The 21,050-nt window shown below is 42.8% G+C and overlaps 1 protein-coding gene across 1 annotated transcript; it reads right to left on the reverse strand.

The window, feature by feature from the left end:
• Nucleotides 1–7,527: 7,527 nt before the first annotated feature.
• Nucleotides 7,528–20,571, reverse strand: alas1 (aminolevulinate, delta-, synthase 1). The gene is made up of 11 exons (XM_080779998.1): nt 20,404–20,571; nt 16,896–17,121; nt 16,176–16,349; nt 15,735–15,884; nt 15,144–15,363; nt 14,061–14,245; nt 12,564–12,743; nt 10,596–10,760; nt 9,064–9,332; nt 8,209–8,371; nt 7,528–8,102 (listed from the first exon to the last, which is right to left on the reverse strand). Exons 2-11 carry the CDS (start codon nt 17,095–17,097, stop codon nt 7,942–7,944), a joined length of 1,869 nt encoding a protein of 622 aa, XP_080636124.1. The 5' UTR covers nt 17,098–17,121; nt 20,404–20,571; the 3' UTR covers nt 7,528–7,941.
• Nucleotides 20,572–21,050: the final 479 nt, after the last annotated feature.

Consider the following 21,050-nt stretch of genomic DNA (forward strand, 5'->3'; position numbering starts at 1 on the left):
GAGAGAGAGAGAGAGAGAGAGAGAGAGAGAGAGAGAGAGAGAGAGAGAGAGAGAGATCGAGAGAGAGAGAGAGAGAGAGAGAGAGAGAGAGAGAATGCATCATTGCTTTATACTTCCACTTATCACACTAACACACTTTATTGGTGCTTCACTGCATTTGTATGATTGAAATCCCTCACACAGATCTATTCTACAGGCTGACGTTGCAAAGCGCCATATAGATCTGCTGTTGTGTGTCCGTGCGGCACCGTTGTACGATGAGGGAATAAATCCAGGAGAATATTAAGAGAGATAATAAAATAAATGAGAAATATTTTGTGGTCAAGAAGGAATACATTAATTAAGCCCCATCTGTGGCCGCCGGCCGCGCCCATGGAAGACATGTGAAGAAAGATCTAATCAGAGAGAGCTCTTCCACGCTCACTTCCTGGAACAGCACGCCAGGCCAAATCAACTTATTATGTGATATCCTCTGAACAATTGGAGCCTCCAGAGGTTTCACTAACTTTGTTTCATTAAACAGTAATAATGGCAGGATAAGATACAGGCCAGGAAGCGAATGTCAGAATAGATTTCAGCAGGAGCTCCTTATTGATCCCTCTGCGATTGGGCCATACATTGAACAGTGAAATGTCAACATAAACATTGGTAAAAATGGTAAACGGTGCATTTATGTAGCGCTTTACATAGATTGTGCCCCACATTGACCCATTCATATACATGGCGGAGGAAACCATGCAAGGCACCAACCTGCACATCGGGAGCAATTAGGGGTTCAGCGTCTTTGCTCAAGGACACTTCGACACTAACTCTGGGGGGGGGCACATGGGGTCAAACTGTTCCCACCTGGCCTCTCTACCTGGCGACTCTACCCCTGATCCACTGCCTGCACCCCGGTTCATTAAATACATGAAGGGAGATGGAAATCAATATGAGAATACCTTGAGATCTGGTGCTCAAAAGCAGTGGAAGTTGTCAACATGTGTGAAGCGGTGTGAAGGAGGAGCTAAACCAGATCCTCAGAAATGGGAGGCGCCCCCCCCCACACACACACACACACACACACACACACATAGAGGTGAAAACAACAGAGGAGTAGTACAGCACATGACATGGACTCAACCAGACCATAATATCCAGTAGCTAAAGGCTGTTGTTCGTCTGACAGCAATTATCTCTTTTGCAAAAGGTCACTTCCTGGTGTTGCTCAAAGCAATTGTCTTGTTATCTGATGAAATACATACACCGGACAATATAGTCAGTACTGTACTCGCACGCATGCACGCACGCACGCACGCACGCACGCACGCACGCACGCACGCACGCACTCAACAAATTACATTCTAATGATGGAACCTGCATTCTGAAAATACAGTATAAGCCTATCATCATGAGTTCATGAAAGTGATTACAACGATATTATATTTCAAAGGTTGAAACATTCCTGACCCTATTGGGTCAACCCCCCTTTGCAGGTGGGGTTGGCAAACAGTAGATCCTTTATTTATTAGGACTGCAATGTCACGTTTCAATATTATTTCTGATTGATCTTTTTCTCCTCTCCGTTGTGGTATACTCAAACAGCCCATGCATCCCCTCCCTCCAAAAGAAATGAACAAATTTAATCTATAAAGTATAAAAAGCCTTTGGTTGTCACGAGCGTGGTGTACACACACAAGGCATGGCCTAACACCAGACATATCAGAAGGGGAAAACGTTGGATCCTGCCAAGGAAATGACCTAGCCAAGCCTTTGTATTGAGTGCAAGGGTAGGACAGAGATACGGTATACTGTGATTCAGAGAGAAATAAATGAGAGATGTTGTTGTATAATAAAGCCATAAAGAATGGCACTTTCTCCAATGAAAGCGACAGGGTAGGTGCTCAGGCACTGCCATAACACTTGTTTTCTGAAAAACAATGTTTCTATATCAGTGGTTCTCACACTATTTCATGTCAAGGACTCCTAGAATCATATGTATTTGGCCTCCGGCCCCAATCTCAAAATATGTTGTTCCAACTGTATAGACTGTCCCAAAAAAAAATCACTATAAAAATATAGTTTTTAAAAATCGTCCTATGTCAAGCTGGATGGTGTGAAGTTGTGAACGGGCCTTTTAGAAAAGTCCCTCTATCCTAACTCGTGGGTGTCTGTAACACTGAACTCCTTCTCCGCCCCGGCTGGCTGCTTGTAGCAAGGTTGTACGTGTTATCTGCAAGCCCTTGGCCCGGTGGAATGCTGTCACGTGCACATATACTACAGTGCTCTTTCTAGGCCAAACACAGGCCGTATAAACTTTCATCTGAGTGCATGAGCACTGTATACTGTACAAGCACAGCTCGTAAAAAGCTCACTCATATACTCACCCCAACCCCCACCCACACACACACACGCGCATGTATAATATACGCACACACACAGCACATGACATGCCCCCTCCCACACATATACACGTCACACGTGCTATCAGAGCCATAAATACTGGAATTTATTTTTGCAGTTGACCTACTGACTATAGATCTTTATTGGGGAAGGTGCAAATAGGGACAAAAATGTTAATGTTGTCCACTGCTCAAGCAAAACAGGTGTCTTTGTATTACAAAGCAAAGACAGACAAAATGAAAGCGTAATCGACCTGCTTGGCTTGAGTAATAATAACACAACTTCACTCAGAGGTGACTCAGGTCACACTGAACTGAATGAAGGCCAGGCTGTTTCTCTCTGTATCTACTGACCACCAAGGACCATCTGGCTGTTCCATAGCATAGGGTTCTCAATCCGTCGGTCGCGACCCCTCGGGGGGTCGCCGAATAAATTTGGGGGGATCCCCAAATTATTTCCGGGGGTCCCCAGCCAAAAGTGTTGAGAACCCTATAGGCAAGGCAGTGTGCAAGCCCGTTCTTGCACCAAGAATGACAAGAATTCCCCAGAACACCATCATCTTCCGGTCTGAAATATGCTGTTATGCTCCATACGCACGACAGTGTGGCATGCCTAAAATGTCAAAGCTACAAGCTCACACTGTGATTTTTCACATTGGTTATGTTATATATGACAAAGTATTATAAATCAGGCTTTAAAGGGACGCATGTTTTAGCATAATATATGATAGTTTCTTCCAGACTTTGAACTCGCAGGAGAATAATGTGGTTCCATTTGACCTGGTCTGGTGGTGTCATCAAACCGAGGTAAATGCCAACATTTCACTTTTAATAGCCTGTTGATAGCGCCGACTATACATCCACATTATACACAAATTATATAGGCCAATTCATTAATGAAACATTACTGAGCGATATTTATTTATTTTGTCAATTTGTCATCCTATGCGAGGGGTTTTCAACTGATTGTGAATGAGGGACCACCCTATGACTAAGAATCAACCTGGGGACCACTGTTGTGTTGGGTGGGGACATGGGCTAAGATTAGTGCTTTTGTAACACTTGCTATGCATCCCATGGGATCAATGGACCATTGGCTGAGAAACTGTGGGATGTATATCCCACAGTTTCCATTTCCATTGAATACTAATACTTTCCTAATAATAATGAATTAACCAGAGAACCAGCTCTTTCCCCCTCTTGAGATTATAACTTCCTCTTTCTGTTGAATTTCTTGGACGGCCATCATAGGTCACCAGGTTATTCAGTTCACAGTTTCTCAACTAGTGGAAAGAAATTGAAAATGAACAAATCCTACATTACTTAATACCTTCACACAAACATCAAATGAAATGAAACAGACCCACACAACAAGGGCTTACCTACCTAACACCAGTGTTGTTTTTGGCATCACATTAAATATACTGACAATTTCGTCAACAAATAAAAGCTAGACTAGTACTTTGTTACTGTAACTAAGTACTTTTTTCGAGTATCTGTACTTTACTGAGTAGGCTACTTATTTTTCTGACTACTTTTTACTTTTATCCGTTACATTTTAACACAAGTACTAGTACTTTCTACTGAGTACTTTTTCAAAATAGGCTCGTTACTTTTATTTTAATGCATGACACCGATTAAAATAATATTAGACCAAGGAATCTCTTTTTAGACAATAAAAAAAAACATCAAAAGTGGTGGGTTGGCTGGGACGGTGCATACGAGCCGGGCGAAACTATTACTTGCGCGCTCTGCTTGCTCAAGTAATTAAAACTAATGAAGTGACTATGACTAAAACTAAAATTTTGCTGCCAAAAACAACACTGAATACAGCCAAATCCATTTGAATGTCATGGCTGTTATTTTGTTCACAGCCTATCTAACCTTGTATTGAGGAGTGGTTATCTTATCCCTGACCGCAGGGTCAATGCTTTAGAGGGAGAGGAATGCACCAGGAATGTACCAATTCACTGGTGGAAAAAGCACTCACATTTTGTTTACTTAAAGGGACACTTCACCCTTTTTGCAAAGAAATATATGTTAATGACGTTTAGAAGATTTAGAACACTTTCCTGGGGGTCTTTATGTGTGTAATATGAGGTTTTAGACATTTTAGACTTTAGCAATGAGCCCAGTGTCTCTGATGTCATGGACACTGGGCTCACTTACTTCCTGTACCCGTTCCACCCACCTGTCTGTGTCCCTCTTATGCCCATGTATGGAGATGTCTGTATCTGTCTCTCGGTCTGAGTCCCTTTATTCCTATATATGGAGTTCTGTGTCAGGCATGCCCAAATAGGGAGTGTTGTGATGTCAGAACAGGCCATGCTTATGGAGTGCTGTGTCAGGCATGCCCAAATATGGAGTGGTGTGATGTCAGAACATGCAGGCCAGCTCCATATGTACCATGGGCAGCTAGGGGCCCTGTAGTTCCACACTCTATATAGCATTCGGAGATTGTGGAATATTTGTCTGGCTACGTGAGACTACACACCTTGTGACGTTTTAAAATGGCAAGGCGTATATACAGTAGTAGTAACTAGTATAGGGCAAAAAGGCTTTGATTTGGACCCAGCTAGGGCTGGGTGGTGAGAAGATACAAATATTTCCATAAAAGATGAGGGGCAGTGGGGTCAGTAATGGGCAGAGGCGCCTCATTCAACCAACAGTCTATTCATGGTGAGGCCCGGTGTTGTGACATTTATAACCTCACAGCTATTCATGCCTATCTGATGTTCTGCTCCAGTTACACTACTCTACTGCACCGCTAAAGACTCTCAGCAATGAAACAATGCTGGCTGTGGAGCCTCAGAGCCTGCCGACATTATTCAGTCTTTCTCCATTTTTAACCCGGTGCTGCGAAAACAAGCTCACAACAAGGTGTCATACTGCTGCGACACCTTGCAGATCGGCGATGTTTGCTTCTGTTCACAGGTTCACACATACAACATCACTTTGTACAAATTGCATAGGACAGGGGTTTTCAACAGGTGGTCCGTGGACGGTGGAGGTATTGCATGTGGTCCCTGACCATGCATTTAAGTTGTATTAAGTTGCTATATATTTCACATCACACCTAAATTAAAATGTAATACACATAATGGTGAGTATGTGTGTGTGTGTGTGTGTTTGTTGGCCAAATATGTTTTTTCATGACCAATTTTAAGGGTCATCTGTATTATATGTGTAGGTTGGAACAATTTCATATTGGGGGTTTATAACAGCCAGGCACAGGTGCTCTACATTTCGATTATTATACATTTTGAAGATGATAGATGTCGTAACTATGTGTGCTGTCATTTGACTTTGTTTGTGTGTGTGTCAAACCTTCCATGTTTCCCTGAAAATCCTGAAATGTTTGCACATCTCTCTGCTAACACACCAGTTTTCATTCTTGAAGTGGCCTGACTTCACCTTTGATTCTAGCTTAGAGGAAGCCTTTATGACCAAAGTCATTAAGTACCAGCCGCTCCTCCAGACCATCATAGAGCTAGGCTACAGGTGCAATCTACTTGTGTTTATCATTGGCAGCCTAGGACACGTACACAGTTTGGTGTTTGGAAGAGGCTTCCAACAAATTGGGATGTCAAAAAAGAAGCTAAACGGCATGCGAAATTCTGTGCAATCTCTTATGTGGACATAAATAAATGATTGTACACACACACACACACACACACACACACACACACACACACACACACACACACACAGGAAACATTGTGAAAACAAATAGGGTCTGTCAACATAGTGTCAGTTAGAAATGGATAAATATCCCTCTCGTCTCAAAACGATTACACAAGGTGTACCATCTCTCATAACCAGAACTAGGTAAGTGGGCCAAAGTCATCAAGTTACTAAGACCTGAAACCAGACAAAATGAAATTAATATGAATTAATATCCTCAATATCATCAGTCAACGCAGGGCAAAGTAAATTGACCCTATGGTAGTCAACGCAGGGCAAAGTAAATTGACCCTATGGTTGTCAACGCAGGGCAAAGTAAATTGACCCTATGGTAGTCAACGCAGGGCAAAGTAAATTGACCCTATGGTAGTCAACGCAGGGCAAAGTAAATTGACCCTATGGTAGTCAACGCAGGGCAAAGCCAGGAGGGGGAAGAAGTACCACCCATGTTGACGTGCTACGGCACACTGCAGAGCACAAGAACCTGAGGTTGGATAGGAAATTGTGGAGAGATCCAGGAATCCCGAGTTGGTGTTGGCTAAACCTCACTCTCGCAGCAAATAATAAATATAATAATGGCTTAGTTGCCATGGTAACTATGGATCCCATTTTGGGCGGTAACCACTTTGTGTTTTAAGCATTATTACTTTAGCTATTGAAAAATAGCAGATCTACAAGCTCGTAGCGCGGCACCGAGTGCCTTTTTTTATTTATTTTTAATCGTGAAAATGTGGCACAACTCTTTTAATACCGTATATATTCTTTCAGACCAAACGTTTTTAACTCAAATCTTTGAATATATATTCTTTCAGAGTGAGTTTTTAACTCAAATCTTTGCTTCCACAGGGTTCCTGAAACAACATTACTTTCAGATGGGGGCCTATTACATATAATTTTGGGGGTGCTTGACGTGTAAATGTTTTGAGAACCACGGACATAGAAACATAGGTTTATCAGAAAACCGTTAGGATTTAGATGCCTTTTTTTTAATCGTCCTCAGGTCTAAATGGGATATGCAATTATGTTTTTTCTGAATTGTAGTGCTTTTTGGAAAGGAAGCATGCTGGACACTAGAAGCCATTATTAATTAAAGGTCTGAGTGAGTACAAACCAAGCATGTCTGAAAAAGGAGTAGTTACCGAAGCATTTGAATACAGCCAAGATCAATCCTGCCAAGCAAGGATTCTTCTACACAACAGTTAAACCAAAAGATGTCCAATTAAGGGGTTCTAATTAAAATACAGTTTTTAGCATTCAAACCAAGTGCAAAATGACTTAAACAGGATATTTTGTCCACTAGTCCCTTCCTAACATTTTAGTCTATTTGTTGACGAAATTGTCAATATATATACATATATTCTTAGTTTTAGTCATCCTAGCTTAGTTTCCATTTAGTTTTCGTCAGTGAAAAAAGGTAGTGAAATCAACAATGCCCTGAAATAAAAAAAGGAACACACTCCGGTACTCTTGTGGCAAGACACTTGCACCTTTTTTTTTAATTTGATTGTAACCATAATATTATAGAGCATATAGTGAAATATCTTCTTTAAATAACACGATATCTTCAGAAACACATACAGTATTAAAGACGACCAACAACATACATTCTATAGTGACATAACTTGAGGAATGGTTGTCAAGTGTGCTCATCGGGCCTCTCGAGCCAGCCGCGCGCAGAGCAATATAGTAAGAGAGTGGCGACACTAGCGATGTCTCCCATCGTAACAATGGAATTCTATCTCAATGGGATAGTTCCAGCCATAGGAGCAATGTTTGGAACTATAGCCCAGAGGCACCCGCTTTGCGGCGAGATCAAAGCGTGTCGCTACTCTTCCTACTCTACACTCTGGCCGCGCGGTGGCAGTGGTGGTCCGGGTCAGGCGCAGGCGGAGATCAGGTGGCTAAGGCCGTTGAAGTAAGACTTTTCCCGTTCGCTCATCAGCTCAAAGTGCAGCGGCTGCTGGCAGAAGTTGCACTCCGCCGAGGTGTGGTGCTTCAGCTCCAGGCCCACGTCGGTCCAGGTGTGAAGCAGCTTCTCTGTTAACAACATGCAAGGAAACGGAGAATTAGGAAGAGAAAACGCTTTGTTTATTTAACCCGTTTTATAGACCAACATTGGGACGGACTTATTAGCTCCTCTTACCGACAAAGTACTGCATCATCTGGGGCGTGTGGTGTGGCGTGGGCGCGATGCGAAGGAGCTCGTCGCCGCGGGCCACCGTGGGGTAGTTGATGGCCTGAACGTAGATGTTGTAACGACTCATCATGATGTCACACACCTCCGTGTTCTTCTCTGCGTCGGACACCTGTACAACGAGAAGGCACAGACACAACCAATGAGATTTGGAACGAATCTGTGTCACCTTATAGCTTTTAACCACTTATTATAACCATTATTTTAGCTCATAGTGTGGTACCGAGTGCCGATTGTAGATCTGCCATTTTTGAAAAATTGTGAAAATGTGTCGCAAATCTTTGAATATATATTCTTTCCCAACAAACTTTTTTTTAGCTAAAATATTTGGTGGTGGCGGCCGGCAGCCAAATACATTCTAGGCGTTTGACGTGAAAAGGTTTGGGAAACAGACAGGACTTTTAGAAGACATTTGTAGAATCTGGTCTCAGGTCTTGATGGGTTAGACAAATTTAGGACTGACACCAGATTCTACAAATTTCTTCTAAATCATGACCGTTTGCTAAAAGAAAAAACATGTTTCTCAGTGGTTTTCAAAATATTTCATGTCAAGGATCCCAAAAATCATATATATATGGCCACCGACCCCCATCTGAAAATATTGTGTTTCAAGGGACCCTCCAAGAGCAAACTTTTGGGTTAAAAAAAACATTTTTTTCAAAAATAGCAGACCTACAAGCTTGTAGATCTGCTATTTCTCAATAGCTAAAGCATAACATAACGCTTAAAAACACCAAAAGGGGTTCCCCGGCACCCAAAATGGGTAATGGAAACTAAATGCTGCCGCTACTACAGTCAACTCACCCGAATGGGGATGATGTGGCTGGGGCAGTGCACCACGGGCAGCCCCGAGTCCATCAGCATCTGCCGGAGCAGCTTGACGTTGCGCTGGTGCTTGCGCCGCAGCGCGCGGCCCTCCTCCCCCTTGAGGGTCTGGATGGACTGCCGGGCTCCGGCCAGCAGCATGGGCGGCAGGGAGGTGGTGAAGATGAAGCCGGCGGCGTAGGACCGCACCGCGTCCACCAGCGTGGAGGTGCTGGCGATGTAGCCCCCGACGCAGCCGAAGGCCTTGCCTGAAAACAAGAGTAGTAGCATGCCGTTATTAGACCCCTGTATGGTTTTAGAACCATTTCGACCCCGAGGACGATTCTACAAATGCCTTCTAAATCCTGAGTTTTCTGAAAAACCTCATGTTTCTATGTCGTTCTTTATGTCAAGGACCCCCAGAAACATATGTAATTGGCCACCGACCCCCCATCTGAAAATATGTTGTTCCAGGGACCCTCCAGAAGCAAAGATTTTAGTTCAAAACATCTGCTCTGAAAGAATATGTATATTCAAAGATTTGCGCCACATTTTCACCATTTTTCAAAAATAGCAGAACTACAAGCTCGCAGATCTACAATAGCTAAAGAATGACAATGCTTTAAACACCAAAAGGGGTTCCCACCCCATGATTTTATGTGGTTTCAGTATTTATTTATGATGTATTCTCTCCATTATCAAGGTTATTGTAGCGGCCAATTCCGGACCATTTCCAAAATACTTTTTTTGGGCATGTTATTCTGAATCGCCAAAGATCTAACGTATATACAGTACACGCAATCCTTGAGCTTTTCAGCGAATACTGCATTTTCATAAGCAGCAACAAGACACTGTTGAGAGGTTCGATGTGGAGAACAGTTTAGGCAATACACGACAAGTCCCTTTCCCGTTTTTATTTTTTTATTTTTTATTAGTTTTCTCGGGTGAAACGGTTTTCAAATATTCTGAACACACTGGGGATCACTTTGAAGTGACAGAGAGGCTGCTTGAGCTCTGAAGGAAGAATTGTCCTCTCTCACTTGGATGACAGCCTCAGGGGAGATTCAAGAAGAGAATCACAAGGGAACACAGTCTCCTAGCAACAGGAGCAGAACACCTCCGGTTAAAGCGGAGCTTCTCTAAGCCGCTGTGGTATATTGGGTGACCAAACACTGAATGTCAAACAACCAGTTTGCCGAGAGGATCGCCACCAAAGTGTAACGATACACTTTGGTGTGAATACAGACAACAAAAATACAAACTAAATCAAATGTAATCCGTGTGGATCGGCGTGGCTCCAATGTGTATGTGCCTAGCATGTGATGTCAATCCAATCCATCCATAATGCCATACATTATCTAACTATAAATGCACCAAGTCTCTGTGTGTGTGTGTGTGTGTGTGTGTGTGTGTGTGCGTGCGTCTGTACGATTTTGCAACCCATTTTTTCACCCAGTGTCAATTATCTAATGTAATCCTGTGCATACGTTGTACGTCTCTTCCAGTGACACAGATCTCATATAGATGCTTACCTAGAGTCCCTGAGATGATGTCCATCTTGTGCATGACCCCGTCCCGGTCCCCGATGCCTCCTCCCCGGGACCCGTACAGCCCCACGGCGTGAACCTCGTCTACGAAGGTGATGGCCCCAAACTCATGGGCCACGTCACACATCTCCTCCAGGGGACACACCGCGCCTGGGGGGTTAACAGCAGAGAGGGACAGAATAAACAGGTTGGCCATGTTTACGGCATACTTTGTTGTTGTATGACGAATAGCTAAAATAGGCAATCTTGACCTATTTTATTTTTATTTTTTTAGAATAGGGAGGCCATGCAGGCTGAAAGTGGTTGAAGTGGCTTCACACTACTTTTCCAAACTCAAACGCAAGTGGTAGATAGAACAAATTATCTGGGAAAACCAGATCCACCCAGAGATTGTATTTGACGGAATGAAATGAGTCAGTGAAAAGTACTCAGGAGTGATGACGCAGAGCCAGCACTCCACAGGGACCCTTCAGAACCTACTTAACAACAGAGACTGACTCACTGACGTCACAGATCGCAAGGTATTCTGGACACTTGACCTTCACAGACATGCTGTGCAAAAAATAATACAAATACTAATGTTTTGTTCTCTTCTCTGCTTCTGCCGTGTCTTTTTTTTCTTACTTTGTTTTTGTACCAAAATAAACTATTCATTAATTAAAAAAAAAAAAAAACATTAAAAATGCAAATAAAAAGGCATCTGGGTTGAAGTTGTCATCATGGAAATATGTAATGTGTGAAGATCAATACTTTGTATTCACTAATTTCATCCATCCATCTATCTGATGGCTCCCGCCGGGCATTAAGCAACTAGTCGACTATTAAACTAGTCGACTAGTAAATCCTTTTTTCCTCCCCGATTTTGCAGACCTCAAGATCAGGTAGATTATAGTTATAGTCACCAATGTACAGTTTTTAAATGTACAAATATAATATTTATTATACATAATAGGTAGTTAAACAACTAGTCAACTAGTCAAAATGACTAGAAGTGAATGCCCTAGCTCCCGGTGTGCCTGGCTGTCTTTTGCACATTCCACACCTGCTGTTCTGAACAGCTGATTACACTACGTCAAACCTAGAAGCTCCGTTTGGTTCACGTTAGGACAACAACAAAGACCTGGTGTTAGGAAAACAACCAGGGCCTTGGGGTGGGGTGTGGTTGCATTTGTCTCCGACTTGGCTATAAAGTGCTTCTAAGAAAGGTCCTCTGTGAACTGCACTGGTTCCCAGTCAAATTCAGAATTGACCTCAAAATACTCACCACCACATACAAAGCCCTCAACAACTAGGCCCCCCCCCTCTACCTCTCTGAACTCATCCAACGCCATGTCCCCACCCGCTCCCTCAGGTCAAGCACTGCCAACCTACTGGAACCCCACTAGTCCAACAAGAGAACCTGGGGTGACAGCAGGGCCTTCACAGTGGCCACCTCTTCACTGTGGAACTCACTCCCAGTCCACATCAGAGCTGCCCCCACCTTTGACATGTTCAAAAGCACACTCAAAACCCACCTTTTCAGACTTGCTATTCCCACATAATCCCCCTCCCCCCTCCTTGTCTGCCTACCTTGTTTCTAGTTTATAACCTTTTAACTAGTATAATAAAATAGTTTTTATTAAACTTTTTTTCTGTAAAGCGACGTTGGGTACCTTGAAAAGCGCTATATAAATTGTATGTATTATTATTATATTATTAAAGGATGCCGAGGGAGAACTGTGTAGGACACGAGGAAGAGAAAGGGGTTTGCACTTTTTGAGTGCAACGGCCTTATTTTACACTATGCTGTGGTGCTTTATCCTTCACCCCCTGAATGGTTCATATTATTTTCAAGTTGAAATATCTATAATGTAGGTAGGGAAATGATGTCATGAATGATCAGCCATCAGCAAATATATAAAACTTTATTATGTTGTCATAATGTTTAAGAAAGAGGAACCATCGGACACTGACCATCCATGGAGTGAACCGTTTCAAAGGCCACGATCTTGGGCTTGTTGGCGTCTCCCTTCTGTAGCTGCTCTCTCAGGTGGGCCACGTCGTTGTGGCGGAAGATGAACTTCTTGGCGCCGCTGTTCCGGATGCCCATGATCATGGACGCGTGGTTGCCCGCGTCAGAGTAGATCTCACACCCTGGGAGGGAGAAGGAGAAACAACACAGGTTCAGTCATTTAGCCCTCCTTACTCTCACTGCTGGAACAGTAATACAAAAAGAAGAAGGGAAAACTAATCGTCTCCACCAGGCCGAAGGCATGGGGAGAGAGTATGTTTTGCACTCCGTCCGTGTGTCATATTCCATCCTAGCTGGCTAACATTGGCTTTCACAGTTTGCAGGATTGGCCCGTTTATAACAAAAAGCCTCAAATCATGAACGCAGCGTGCAATTTACGTGAAATCTTTCAAGGACTTTCCTACTAGGCTGAGGAATATATCCCACCCTTTTCACATTGGCCTGTTATAGCGCCACCAACAGGTGGATGTTTGCAAAACACATTTTTGGAACAAAATGCCTCAGATCACCCAATTGCCATCCAAGGCATAAGAAGAAATGCCACCCCTTTTCAAATTGGCCTATTATAGCGCCACCAGGAGGCCACAACCTGACCTGCCCTGGTGGAGACCTGTTCCCCGAGGGGCACTTTATCTAGTCCCCACAGGAATCCGCGATCGCGGGAGGGTTTGAATGACAACCTTTGCAACCAAAACAAATAATTAAAACATGAATAATAATAATCTATCCCCAAAAACAATTATTGGAATCTTTGATTATTATGACTCATCCATAATTAAAATTAATTGTATCCATTTCATGAAAGATTCTACTTATTCTTTTTTAAAGAAATAGCTTGATAACTGGTCATTGCAGGTTAAATAATTTAATCTCTGGGTAATATTAACTAAGCAGCTGAATCAAGGATTGTTGTCCGCTGAATTAGGAATGTTCGCCGCGAAATCAAGCCTTTTTTCCCCTCCGGATTCCTGTGGGGACTATTTATCTAGTTTACCCTCAAATACAATATCTGAAATGGATCCCCGTTTTGGTTGTAAATTTGACCTGAAGACAGCCAATTGACCATTTGTCAGCCTTCTGATTGGTCCCTGACTGACCAACCAGCAGGCTCTTTCTGCCTTGTTCCGCCCTGGTTCCGCCTTGTTTATGTTGAATTTGCTAAAACATCATCTTTGGAAAAAACTAAAAACAAACATGATATACCCTGCAATCACCATGCTGCACCTGTGATGTTCCTTTTTTACTGACATCAAGTTTAAAATAAGAATTGAACGCACAGAATATCAATACGAAGCAACTGAAAAACATTCAATTCAATGGTAGTGGATGGAGAGAAAGGATTTTTGTCCAACCACGAAACAGCAACCAATGGGTGCGAAGAGGGGCAGAACCATGGGCGGGACCTGACAAAGGGTGAATCAGTTTGCTGTTGGATTTACCTGGCAGCATCTTGGCGAGGGTGAAGAGGGTGGAGTCATTGGCGACAAAGCAGGAAGTGAAGAGGAGTGCGGCGTCCTTCCGGTGGAGGTCAGCCAGTTCCTGCTCTAGCTCCACGTGGAACTTGGAGGTCCCCGAGATGTTTCTGGTACCACCTGCTCCCGAACCGTGCTTCTTCAACGTCTCCCTGAAGAACAACAAAATGGATTTATTTTTAACTCATCATGTGTATTGCATCAGAATCTTCCAGCCAGTCAGAATGTATGTGGTCCACCTTTAGAGTATATGTATATTAATAGAGACGTCACCGGATTTCTCCTCCCATCCACTTGCATTAACCCATTTTGGGCGGGAACCCCTTTTTTGGTGTTGTAAGCATTATGTTGTACTTTAGCCGTTGAGAAATAGCAGATCTACAAGCTCGTAGGTCTGTTATTTTTGAAAAATCGTGAAAATGTGGCCCAAATGTTTGAATATATTCTTTCAGAGCGAAATATTTGCTTACATTTTTAACTCAAATATTTGCTTCTGGGGGGGGGGGGGGGGGGGGGTCCCTGGAACAACACATTTTCAGATGGGGGTCGGCGGCCTATTACATAATATATTTGGGGGTCCTTGACATGAAAATATTTGAGAACAACAGAAGACAACCATGCAACAAGATTGTGTCATGAAACCATGTGACTACCATTGGAAATGCATTGAGGCGGCCATGACACACAGAAGACACAGGACACAAGTGTATCTCAGGCTTCACTCACACAGTCACAATATATTGTTGTATAGCTGATGCATGAGAATTGTTTACTGATGCAAGCTTGCAATTCATTACAACATTTGTTGTATGAGGGGGAGGGGGGCAGTCGAAACACAGCCGAAAGCCGTACAACAAAAATGTTGTGTCAAACCATGTGACTTCCATTGGAAATGCGTTTGGGCGGCCATGACACTTACCCTTTGTTTACATCTAGCATCCAACAATGTTGTATGCTAGATGCGAAGGTGTGAGTGAGGCCTTAATTACACATGCAAATACACTCTCTCTCTCTCACACACACACACACACAACAGCCTCCAACACTCACATGATGGCCTGCACCACGTGCGGGTGTCGGCTCATGCCCAGGTAGTCGTTGCTGCACCAAACGGACACCTCCTTCTTGTCCTCCATGGAGTCCGTGTAGTTCTCTGCCATTGGGAACTCGGTGGCCAGCCGGTTGACGGTCTTAAACACGCGGTAGGTGTGGTCGCTCTTCTTCTCCTCAATCTTTTTCTCAAAGAAGCCATCGTAATGGAAGTTGGAGACTGTTAAAAACGGGCAGAGGGAGGTTGGTTAGTATGTTTATGTATTAATTTTCCTTGCAATGTTTGCCTATTGAGACATGCCCGGAAAACATGGACGCTAGGGTTCAAGGTTTATCCCATTCTGGGGGGGAACCCCTTTTGGTGTTTTTGAGCATTATGTTACACTTTAGCTATTGAAAAATAGCAGATCTACAAGCTCGCGAGTGCCGCGCTACGAGCTTGTAGGTCTGCTATTTTTTTATATATATATTCTTTCGGAGCCAACGTTTTTTAACTCAAATATTTGCTTCTAGGGGGGGTCCCTAGAAGCAAAAACCTAACCCTAACCCGGTCTAAATGTGTTAATAGGAACTCAAACCAACTCAACTCACCGTGACTGGGCAAGTTGTCCTGCAGCAGGTGAGAGACTCGTTTGGGCCGTTGTTTCAAGAGGTTCCTCATCAACGTGGCACGATCCCCCCCGCCCACTTTGTTGTTGTTGCTCATGGAGGAGGGCTGCTTCAGGTGCATAGGGGACACATCTGAAACATAGAGTAGCAGTGTCGTTTTTGGCAGCAACATTTAGATTTTTAGTTTTAGTCATAGTCTCTTGAAGAATAGTTTTAGTCACATTTTAGTCAGCTGGAATGTCTTAGAGTTTCAGTCGACTAAATATCATGAGATTTTAGTCGACACAATCTATGTAAAGGTGTATGAATGTAATGCACAATCTATGTAAAGGTGTATGAATGGGTGAATGTAATGCACAATCTCTGTAAAGCGCCTTGGATAAAGGCGCTATATAAATGTACCATGTGAATTATGAATCTTACCGTTCTGGACAGTGCGGACCTCCTGAACGTCCTCCTGGAGCTCCATGCTGACCTCGCGGACCACGTTGCTGTTCTTCTGACCCATCTCGGCTGCCAGGAAGGGGCATTTGGTGGCCGCTGCCTGGCCAGAGGGTGGCATCGGGTGGTTAGGGGGCAGCTGGGCCTTCTTAGGCACTGGAGAGAAAGGAGAGGAAGCTTTAGAGCAAATAAGTTTAGGGATAAGGGTGGCGCAAGATGGAGCCCTACGAAACCTAACCATAACGCTAAACCTAACCTCAGTAAAACTATACCTAAACTAACCCAGTGTTGTTTTCGTCGACTAAAACTAAGACGGAAAAAAATATTTTTTCACAGACAAAAACTAAATGGAAACTAAATGAAAACTAAGCTATGATGACTAAAACTAAGACTAAATATATTGACAATTGTCAACAAATAAAAACTAGACTAAAATGTTAGGAAGGGACTAGTGGACAACATATCCAGAATAAGTCATTTTACACTTGTTTGCATGCTGAAAATAGCCTATCTACAAGGCTATTTTTGGCTAAAATTGCATGACATTTACTCGACTAAAACTAAACTAAGACGAACAGTACATTCCAGGTGACTAAAATGTGACTAAGGGAAAACTAGTCAAGAGACTATGACTAAAACTAAAATAGAAACTTTCTGCCAAAAACACCACTGGCTATACCTAAACCTAAACCTCCCACTCACCGGCAGACATGATGTCCTGGGTCTTCTGGTGGGACGAGGAGGAGCAGAGGGATCGGACCAGCGTGGGCCCCAGAGGCTTGGAGGCCAGCTCCATCATGATGGGGCACTGCTGGGCATACACCACCATGCTCTTCCTGGCCTGCTGGAAGAAGGCCTGGGGCACGCGGGCCAGGAACGGACAACGGCGCACTACCACGTCCATAGTCAACAATGATGTTTATAAAGCCTGGGAGAGAAGGAGGAGACAGAATGGAAATTAGAACATTTGCAGGAAGTTTTTAGCTCTGGCCAGTGTTGTTTTTGGCAGCACATTTTTTTGTTTTAGTCATAGTCTCTTGAATAGTTTATTTAGTTTGTCACATTTTAGACACCTGGAATGTTTTAGCGTTCAAAAATGCATTTTGGCGGGCCTTGATGCCGTCGTAATGGCTGTTCTTTTTTTCACTTGCTGAAAATAACCGATCCACAAGTTCACAACGCGTCGGAGCGCCACATGTTGTGGGCTTGTAGATTGTAGACATGTTCAAGTAATGTTTCTGAGCAGTGATTTTGCAGCCAGGTTATAAAGCATAATAGGACTTCACTTCAATATGTTATCTGCCCATCCGGTGAGACATTTACCGCAGTGGAGAGTATATAAATAGACTAGCAGTATAAACGGTAACAGGTACAGTCGCCCCAATTGCATCTCGCCCCAGCTTTGTTCCGCCTACCGCTCGGTGTGGCGGTTCTTGTATTCTTTATTTTGTTTTACTGAGAATAAGGTTAGAAATAAGTTTAGGGTTAGGCATAGTTTTACTGGGGTTAAGTTTAGGAATAGAGACTTAGGTTCAGGCATAGTTTTACTGGGGTTAAGTTTAGGAATATAGGGTTAGGTTTAGGCATAGTTTTACTGGGGTTAAGTTTAAGAATAGGGTTAGGTTTAGGCATAGTTTTACTGAGGTTAAGTTTAGGAATAGGGTTAGGGTTAGCCATAGTTTTACTGAGCTTAAGGTTAGGAATAAGGTTAGGTTTAACCGTTTAAACTTTAAGCATGCTGTTCCGCCGGCTGTACGCCCGGAGCGAGTCGTTTTGAATTCGTATAAACCCAGCGTGCATTTGCCTAGTATGGTCCCTGGATGCATTTGTTTAACTTCCACTTCTGCATTTCCAGTTCACCATGCATTATTTTGGTGCAACAGGTGTGTCCTTAACAGGTGAAAGTGCATTGCCCTGTGAATAGAGAAACCTTTAGCAAACACAAATGGTGGAAAGTACATTTTCAATTCCGTACTTTTTCTTGTAACGAAGTACTACTAAATTGCAGTATTGGTACTTTTTCCACCACTGGCAAACACATCTTGCCAACTACAGTGATTATTAATTACAATTTTGTTTTATTATGCACAGCTTTGTGCGTTTGTGTGTGAGCCGTGCTTGTAGCTGCACGGGAATGTGACGATTTGATTGGTTGCGCACAGAATGTGATGTAAGATCATAACAGCGCCCCTCACTTCACACAAGTGTGATTTATTTTATTGTAATGACAAGATTTGTTTTATTGTTGGTCTGGCATGTTCTTCTATATCCGCTATATAGAAGTGTATAGCCTATTTGTACGTCTGTAGATGTTATGATGAATTGAACATGGTGGACCCTCTTGGTAAACAAGTGTAATGCTTTACGTTATCGTCCACAGTTCATATATTGAGTTGTACTAGAAATGTACTGTAATTCTCCAAACTGTTACATACTCAATCAATTCTTACAACCGTCTATGCACTGAAGGTATAGCCCTAGCCTTGATACAAGACAGTCATACTGTCATAGGTTATATGACATGGTTGTCACGAATCCATTGATTGATTGAAGTATTTATTAACAGTTTGCAGAATGTCAAGCACAACTCAATGTGCTTGACATGTAACAAGCACATTGTAACAAGTAACAAAAGACTGTTAACTGTGAGTGGACGACCGAATAAAGCATTACACTTGTTTACAAGAGGGTCTACCTTGTTCAATTCATCAAAACATTTAGAGACGTACAGTACAAATATAAACACTCTTGTGCGGGCTATTAACACCTTTATAAGTACTGTACTAATGCTTACGATTAACTATCAATAATTTAACGGGGGGGGGGGGGCTGAAACCTCTCAAGGTGGACCCCTGCCTGTTAAGTATGATCACTGACTTGCCCAACAACATCCTTGTCCGCCATTTACAGTAAAATTCCTGGATTCCAGTTTTCCAGGAACTAATCCCCCACGACTACTAAACACGCACGCACGCTAAGGAAAAGGTCCATAGTCCAAAACTATGACTAATAATGATGACATGCTTGTTGTTTAGGGCCTTCCTTCCAGTTTCCAGTCCACGCCGACAAAATAGATAAGATTGAACTGTGATTGTGAATAATAAACATTCTCACACTAGTACACTACACTTCCACGTGCGTAGGTTGTTTCTAAATTAAGTTCTGTCACGCGACTGGCTGACATTCGATTCCAGCTCTCGTGTAGAACTCCTAATGTCGAGATAGATAGCCATGGTTCACAATGGCGGAACTATATAGACCACTTTTTCGCGCACCTTGTTACATTTACAACGTTCACACGTCTAAATAAAAAGGTTGTTTTCAAATAAAAAGTGCTCATCCCCGGTGCCACGGATGTTAGAATGTTGTACGGGCGGATTTTAGCAGCCGTGCATTCCGTATTCTTCAATAAAAAGAGTTTTAATCCGGATCGGTGGCAATTCTCTCAAAAAAAGTTATAACGTAACAAGAGCGCAGTACATCACCTAGTCGATAGGGGCGGGTAGTTAATAGCATATGGTGAAAAAACTGAGAAACTGGCCGGCGGTCGGATAAAAAATGTGTTTTATTGAACAATACTGAATGCACGGGTGCTAATTCTCGCCCGTAAAACGATCTATCGTCCATGGCACCCCGGGGGTGAACACTTTAGAGTTGAAATCAGACGAATATGTAGACTTTTAAATTAAATGTAACAATGTGCGCAAACCAAGGTGAAGTGGCGTCATGACCGTCAAGGTTTCAGGGCTAACATTCAAACCACATGAACCCTAGCGGCCCATATAGTATTCTATTCATCCTTATTCAAATACAAATAAGAGAAAACATCAGCAATGGGACGTGAACTTGTGGATCACCTATTTTCGCTATTGTCGTACAAGCAATAATGTACAGTGTGTAGACTAGAGGCTACTACTTTCATAAACGATCATCGATTGACTGCAGTCCAAACTTGTGTTTAATAATGGCCCATATGGGTGATGATTCAAAGCCTGTAGTTTCGTTGTCAACATTTTTAATTTGTCAACTAATACAACAGTAAGCAATCCGTTAGATTATTACATTGTTATTAATAGTATGTCCCCTGGTTAGGTGTCGATACACTAACAGATTGTAGTTCTGACAGCAGGAACTTTAACTAGCTAAAGGTTAGCTAGCCATAGTGTCAGGGAAAGGAGACCGAAATGATGACGGAAGAGAGGCATCTTACCTTTGCGGGAAAATGTAAAAAAAGAAATGTCCTCCTCAGTCCTCTAGCAGCTAAAATAAGCTAACAGATTGTCAGTGTGAATCCAGACTCAGGTAAAGTGCAGTAAGTTTGGGGAGTCAGGGGAGAGGGAGATGTTATAAAGATCACAGCCGGCCGTGTTATCCTACACTGAGGACGAACCAAAGGACAGACGAGATGCAACCGGCTTATAAGGGCAAGAAGAATCGTGACGCAGGGGGTTATCGCGAGACACGTTTTGTTGTGACGTCAGGTGGCCCTTCCCCTACAATTTCTTTAGTTTCACCCATTCATATTTTTACATGTTATGCACTGTGGTTGACTGGTTGGTTAGGTTACTTTGGTTTCTTTTGATGAATTGAACAAGGAACAAGGTGGACCCTCTTGTAAACAAGTGTAATGCTTTATTGGGTCGTCCACTCACAGGTAAGAGTTAACAGTCTTTACTGTCTTTGCATTGAGTTGTGCTTGAAATGTACTGTAATTCTACTGTAACTGTTAATAAATATTTCAATCAATCAATCAATCAATCAATCAATCAATCAATTCAACCTTTTTCATTATGAAGGTCCATTATTTATTCGGGCGTACGTATAAGGACCAGCATTTGATGATGATGATATGACATC

Source organism: Protomyctophum bolini (assembly GCF_963924005.1).
Source record: "Protomyctophum bolini genome assembly, chromosome: 2".
In the NCBI taxonomy this organism is placed as follows: Eukaryota; Metazoa; Chordata; class Actinopteri; order Myctophiformes; family Myctophidae; genus Protomyctophum; species Protomyctophum bolini.

Coding starts and splice junctions, on each gene's coding strand:
- alas1 (XM_080779998.1), bottom strand. CDS start 17,097: ATGGACGTGGTAGTGCGCCGTTGTCCGTTCCTGGCCCGCGTGCCCCAG. Junction 16,350..16,895: donor CCAGGACATCATGTCTGCCG/GTGAGTGGGAGG, acceptor CTTTCTCTCCAG/TGCCTAAGAAGGCCCAGCTG. Junction 14,246..15,143: donor CACGTGGTGCAGGCCATCAT/GTGAGTGTTGGA, acceptor GTTGTTCTTCAG/GGAGACGTTGAAGAAGCACG.